This window comes from Bufo bufo, chromosome 4 (assembly GCF_905171765.1).
Source record: "Bufo bufo chromosome 4, aBufBuf1.1, whole genome shotgun sequence".
Classification (NCBI taxonomy): Eukaryota; Metazoa; Chordata; class Amphibia; order Anura; family Bufonidae; genus Bufo; species Bufo bufo.
The window spans coordinates 629,117,889-629,125,196 of record NC_053392.1 but is presented as its reverse complement, the minus strand read 5'-3'; the positions used below and the strand labels follow the sequence as shown (position 1 = coordinate 629,125,196).

Genomic DNA, 7,308 nt, shown 5'->3' with positions numbered 1-7,308 from the left:
GGTTAATATCCACGCGTGGCTGAGAGACTAGACGCTGACACATAGATGGTCAATGCAATCTCTAACTTTTATTACATGGGATAAGCCGTATATACATCTTTAGAAGAGGGCAGTCCTCACTGAGGCATAAAACATTGTGTCATTGGTCAAAAAGGAAGAAGAGATAAGAGAGAGAAGATAATACACCTGCATCTGCGCACTGGGCCCTACTTTGGAATGTGAACTGATGTAAACATCTGGTTACCATCGCCATTTTGTAATGGCTTCTATTCTAACAATAATACTGTATATGTCATATGTGACACTTCAAAGAGGTGCTTCTCTATAGGCAGTGAATAATATATATATCATCAAGCCATATGATTGGCTTATGCACTCCTTCACTCTATGGGACACCTGTAGAAAGATGAGAAATCAGACACTTCTCACAGCACAGCACTTTGCGCCCCCCTCTCTTCTACAGTCTTGAAACAAAGAGAGGGGTGGGAGGAAGGCACTTGGAAAAGAAAAAGTTAACTCATTACAGTCCTAGAGATACAAAATATACAGGGTGGGCCATTTATATGGATACACCTTAATAAAATGGGAATGGTTGGTGATATTAACTTCCTGTTTGTGGCACATTAGTATATGTGAGGGGGGAAACTTTTCAAGATGGGTGGTGACCATGGCGGCCATTTTGAAGTTGGACAGTTTGAATCCAACTTTTGTTTTTTCAATAAGAAGAGGGTCATGTGACACATCAAACTTATTGGGAATTTCATAAGAAAAACAATGGTGTGCTTGGTTTTAACGTAACTTTATTCTTTCATGAGTTATTTACAAGTTTCTGACCACTTATAAAATGTGTTCAATGTGCTGCCCATTGTGTTGGATTGTCAATGCAACCCTCTTCTCCCACTCTTCACACACTGATAGCAACACCGCAGGAGAAATGCTAGCACAGGCTTCCAGTATCCGTAGTTTCAGGTGCTGCACATCTCTTATCATCTGAAGGCAATCGTCTATGCTGTGAAGATACGAGATGTGCAGCACCTGAAACTACGGATACTGGAAGCCTGTGCTAGTATTTCTCCTGTGGTGTTGCTATCAGTGTGTGAAGAGTGGGAGAAGAGGGTTGCCTCTTTTATTCACAAACCAAAAGCATAGTACTGCCCACAGGGTTTTGAAATACAACCAATCAATATATTACAACACATCCCCACAATGCATCATGGTTTCCTCCTCTCTGCCCTAGAGACACCCGCGGAGCAATTCAATTATCTCTCAGGACAAAGGGGAATGGCCAATACACACGTGGGGACAATGGAACAGACATCACTTACTCAAACATACAATGTCCCACCCTTTACAATACACATAGACATTTAACACATTCCCAGACAGCTCAAGTCTGAGTGCATATTATTAGGTGAATGGCACTCAGACAACATGAATACAATAAAATGAGCTAACTGGGTACCCTCACATGGCGGTTTTCATGCAGCCAGCATAGGAACGTTACAGTCCACCTGAACCATATTACACAAAACATATATACGCTTGGTTTTTTAAAGTGGCATACACATATGCAATAACATCGTACATACAGGATTGACAATATACAGTGGCTGGGTTTGCCACAATGCTCCCCCAGAACCAAGCCGGCATACCCAGTTTGATCCTAACGGATCGGCTTGGGGATGTCCGGAGGAGTACTCAGAGTGGTTAGGTGGTGCTGTGGTGCGAGCCCGGATAAGCTTCATGGCTGATGGACTGGGGAACAAAAGCTGAAGTCAGCTCCCCCAGGTTGTTGCCCAAAATAACGTCTGCGGGTAAGTCCTGCATCAGGCCCACCTCCACATTCCCATTCCCCGCTCCCCAATTCAGGTGGACTTTGGCCGTGGGGATCTTGTAGATCGCTCCCCCTGCTACACGCACTGCTACACCCTCCCCCGTGAGGTTGCCTTTGGGTACTAGGTGGTTGCGGACCAGCGTTATAGTAGCCCCAGAGTCTCGTAACCCCTGTACTTTCTCCCCTCCACCTGTACCTCTTGTCGGTGCCCTTGGCGGTTGTCAGAGGCGGCTTGGATAGGGTTCACCTCATGTAGTGTGCCCAGGGGTTCCTCGGTGGAAGCTAGGACCTCGGGTACTCTGTAGGGTTCCGCTTGGGCACAATGAACCGCTGCCCGGTTGTTGGGTACCGGGGGGTTCCAGCTGGGCCGTGGTCGGTTGCGGGGACAGTCCCGCTGCATATGTCCCTGTTGGTTACAGGTGTGGCATCGTATCGGGGGGCGAGCTTGATACCTGGGGGTGTAGGTGTTATTGCTTACCCCCGGGCGTGCTGGAACGGCTGTGTTTACGGTTGGTACTGGTGTGGTAGATCCATAGGTTGGTTTCGATTGAGTGCGCTGTTCCCTCCTGGTATCCTGGAACTCATCTGCTAGCTTGGCTGCGTCTTGTAGGGTGCGTGGCTTCCGATCCCGCACCCAATTCTGCAGGTGCGCGGGTATCCCGTCAAAGAACTGCTCCATTACAATGAGTTGGAACAGGTCTTCCAGGGTGTTAACTTGGGTGGCCTCCAACCACCCCTTTGCCGCTCGTTGTAGGCGGTGTGCCCATTCTGTGTGAGTGTCTCTGGCGAGCTTTTTAATGTCTCTGAACTTTAGTCGGTAGGCCTCGGAGGTAATCGCATACCTAGTTAAAATGGCCTGTTTTACCTTGGCATAGTTTGTACTGTCGTCATCAGGTACGGCACGATATGCCTCTGCGGCGCGACCAGATAGTCTCCCTGCCAGTAGGGGTACCCGATCCTCCGCACTGATATTGTGCAACTGGCATAACCGTTCAAAATCCTGCAGGTAGTCATCTACCTCACCCTCCGCTTCCTAATAGCTCCTAAAAGCTTGGTAGGGAATTTTAGCTTTCCCTGGCAGGATGTTAACAGGCGTCGTGGCTCTTTCTCCAGTCTGCTGGTTCATCTGCGACCTCCGAAGCATGATGTATTCCTGCACATCTCCAAAAACTCTGTCAGCCATCTGGTCATATAGCGCTGGTAGAAGTAGAGCCATCCTGCTCCTGTATTCCTTCTCAAATTCTGTTGGCTCCTCCTCCCTTGGAGGTGCTGCAGCAGCCGCGGCTCTGTCTCCTTCCATTAGCTCTGCTATTAATATAACCTTTGTCTTGTTGCTGGCTACTGTTCCCCTTGCCTCCAGTAACTCTTTCAAAGTACTTCGTTTCAAAAGTGCATAATTCGTGCCCATTCACCGGCCGTTCGTGAGTTTCCACGTGTTCCCGGGTTCCGTTTTCAACCAAATGAGTAAACTCACGAATTGCTGCTTCCTTTCTTCTATTCGCTAGAATTCTGCCGAAAGTTGCTTTGCTGGGTAGTTGAAATCCCGTTGCTTGCCACCAATTGTAGCGGAGGGGTAGCACGATCCACAAGGTCTCCGCTGGTAGACAGGAAAAGCAGGCAATGATCCAAATAGGCCGGTACAGCATACAATCCTTCCCTCCCAAGAACTGTAACGGAACCCGACCGGGTACCTCCGTCGATAGTGCTTCCAGAGGACTCCAAGCACTCCACTTGACCCCGTCAGCACTGCAGACCCCACGAACCGCCGAAGCTTGGTGGAGGTCTCGCCGTCTCCTACCCACCATGGACCTATGACAAGGCTCCAGTGGGTGAACCTCTCCTAAATCCAGAGACAGGAACCAGGAGCAAGCTCTTACAAGAGCTAGGAGTTATAGCCAGGGGGGTATACAGCGTATAGCAATCCCCATACACATGAGACGAGGCTCTATGTTGAGTGTAAAACAGGAACTGCCTGTACTTCACGTACAGCCTCTTTTATTCACAAACCAAAAACATAGTACTGCCCACAGGGTTTTGAAATACAACCAATCAATATATTACAACACATCCCCACAATGCATCATGGTTTCCTCCTCTCTGCCCTGGAGACACCCGAGGAGCAATTCAATTATCTCTCAGGACAAAGGGAATCACCAATACACATGTGGGGACAATGGAACAGACATCACTTACTCAAACATACAATGTCCCACCCTTTACAATACACATAGACATTTAACACATTCCCAGACAGCTCAAGTCTGAGTGCATATTATTAGGTAAATGGCACTCAGACAACATGAATACAATACAATTAGCCATCTGGGTCCCCTCACATAACATACAATTGCCTGAATGCTGGCGGTTTTCATGCAGCCAGCATAGGAACGTTACAGCCTACCTGAACCATATTACACAAAACATATATACGCTTGGTTCTTTAAAGTGGCATACACATATGCAATAACATCGTACATACAGGAATGACAATATACAGTGGCTGGGTTTGCCACAGCCGGGTAAAGTCCAGTCAGTTCAGGTGTTCAGTACCTGGAGGACGGAGGAGACCGAGAGGCTGAGGTGCCCGGGGAGGGGCAGGTACGGGGCCTGAGGGGTAGGTTTATGGGGTACAGGGGGTATATAGTGGGGTGTATAGGGCACAGGGATATATAGCAAGGTGTGTAGGGCACAGGGTTATATAGTGGGGTGTGTAGGGCACAGGGGTATACAGTGGGGTGTGTAGGGCACAGGGGTATATAGCGGGGTGTGTAGGACACAGGGGTATATAGCGAGGTGTGTAGGACACAGGGGTATATAGTGGGGTGTGTAGGGCACAGGGGTATATAGTGGGGTGTGTAGGACACAGGGGTATATAGTGAGGTGTGTAGGACACAGGGGTATATAGCGAGGTGTGTAGGGCACAGGGGTATATAGTGAGATGTGTAGGACACAGGGGTATATAGTGGGGTGTGTAGGACACAGGGGTATATAGTGGGGTGTGTAGGGCACATGGGTATATAGCGAGGTGTGTAGGGCACAGGGGTATATAGCGGGGTATATAGGACGCAGGGGTATATAGTGGGGTGTGTAGGGCACAGGGGTATACAGTGGGGTGTGTAGGGCACAGGGGTATATAGTGAGGTGTGTAGGGTACAGGGGTATATAGTGGGGTGTGTAGGGCACAGGGGTATATAGTGGGGTATATAGGACACAGGGGTATATAGTGGGGTGTGTAGGGCACAGGGGTATATAGCGGGGTGTGTAGGGCACAGGGGTATATAGTGGGGTGTGTAGGGCACAGGGGTATATAGCGGGGTGTGTAGGGCACAGGGGTATATAGCGGGGTGTGTAGAGCACAGGGGTATATAGCGAGGTGAGTAGGGCACAGGGGTATATAGCGAGGTGTGTAGGGCACAGGGGTATATAGTGAGGTGTGTAGGACACAGGGGTATATAGCGAGGTGTGTAGGGCACAGGGGTATACAGTGGGGTGTGCAGGCCACAGGGGTATACAGTGGGGTGTGTAGGGCACAGGGGTATATAGCGGGGTATATAGGGCACAGGGGTATATAGCGGGGTATATAGGGCACAGGGGTATATAGTGAGGTGTGTAGGGCACAGGGATATATAGCGGGATATATAGGGCACAGGGGTATATAGTGGGTGATGAGGGCTCGGGTGAGATAGTAGAGGGGCACAGTTGGTGTCTGGTGGCAGAGGGCTCAGTCCTGCATCCCCCCCAGTTGGCACCCAGCTCTTGCCATGCGGCTGACCCTACACAAGAAGAAGATCGCCGCCCTGCTGCTGCTCCTGGCCCTCGGCACCTGGCTGCTGCTCACATCTTCCCGCCTGGATGACCCGTCGCCCACAGAGCCGCCCAGCGAGAAGGATCCCTCCGGCTTCCAGCTGCCAAGTGGCGCTCCGCTACAGAGGAGACTGGCAGCCTACCGCAACAACCTCCGGCAGCCGATGCGCAATGCAGAGCGGTTTCCCGGTCCCCATGAGCTGGTGCTGGTGGTGCAGGTCCGAGGAGGGCCGGGCAGAGGGTCCCGGCTGCAGCTGCTGGCTGAGTCTCTGCAGATCGCTGGCCCGGGTGCCACTAGCCGCCTACTACTGGTGCTGAGCATGCAGCAGCCGTGCCCGGAGGCTGCCCGCTCCATGACGTCCATAAACTTCTTCCGGGTGCTGCCAGTCTACTTCCCATACAGCCTGAGCTTCTATCCAGATGAGTTTCCTGGCAGCGACCCTGCCGACTGCCCACAGGATATACCCAAGGAGTCTGCCCTTCTCAAAGGCTGCAGCAATGCCAAGTACCCGGACAGCCTACACATGTATCGCCTCCCTGATGTCCAGGTCCATTAAGAGAATGGGCCAATGCTCCACGAGAATCCATATTGTACGGTCAGCACAACCATCAAATGTGGCAATTAACCTGATTTTTTTTATCATCTCCAGCTTTCTCTTTTGGTACCAATAGGTTTGAACGGGCTGTCGTGGCAGCCCTGTGGGAAGCATTTCTAACTATATCACCCTCTGCTACTAAACCTAGCTCTAAGGTCATCAGCTTGTCAGCTCCCTTGCGTTTCCCCTGATGCGAAACGTGCATGTAGGGATAAGGCAGGAGAGGGCCTACTAGGGCGCACAATTCCAGGGTTAGGTTCCTGTAGCACCTGGTCGTGGGGGTCCGTGACTAGGTGATCAGGGTTTAGTGTAGGACCTTGCAGGGCAATCCAGGGCAAGGTAGCCAGCTTCCCTAACCCTTCCTTGTCATCCTCTTTAGCCTCGGACGACATCTACCATTGCGAGGCCACTGGTGGACAAGGATCGTTTCTACTGGAGCGGTAGGACCAATGGTTAGACTTGAAGTGCCGCCGAGCACTGTACGGTTATATCTTAATTACTCTTGGCCACTAAGTGTTATAATGTATCTAGGACCTCCTACTAATACTCCATAGATGTATTGAGTTTATATCTTAGTATCTTATTATTGGGACCTATTTTTCTATCTGCAGATCTATTAAAAGTTAAGTCTTAGACTGATCATCTTCCAAATTGTTCCATCAATTGTTAACTTTTATTTTGTGAAACAGATGCCCTCTTCTCTTCTGAGCAGGGGGTGCCTGGGGTTCTCCCATTGACTTCTATTGTGCATGGTAGAGCATACCGATGTGTTCAGCCAGTGCACCCGAGCACTTTGGTACTCGATCAACGCTAGCAGTTACCTCTTGCCCCCGATATGTGGTGTGGAAGCCGATGTCTCTGCCCCAAGGTGATTCTCATCTGCTATTTATTCAGGGACATCTGGACTTCAGTAGTCTGAAATACACCCTGTTTATCATAAATGTCTCTAGCGGCTCCACTGTCCCTCATGCTTTACACTTCAGCTCTGCAGTGTATAAGTACAGACAGTAGTAGAACACTGCTGTAACGGATCCGCTTCCGTTAATGGACGCTTCCTAGCTTGCGCCGAGGACC

General features: G+C 50.1%; 1 protein-coding gene across 1 annotated transcript; it reads left to right on the top strand.

Moving 5' to 3' along the window:
- Positions 1-4,983: 4,983 nt before the first annotated feature.
- Positions 4,984-6,195, top strand: LOC120999396 (alpha-1,6-mannosyl-glycoprotein 2-beta-N-acetylglucosaminyltransferase-like). Its single transcript, XM_040430278.1, has 2 exons — positions 4,984-5,006; positions 5,517-6,195. The coding sequence occupies exon 2, from the start codon at positions 5,596-5,598 to the stop codon at positions 6,193-6,195; it is 600 nt and encodes a 199-aa protein (XP_040286212.1). The 5' UTR covers positions 4,984-5,006; positions 5,517-5,595.
- Positions 6,196-7,308: the final 1,113 nt, after the last annotated feature.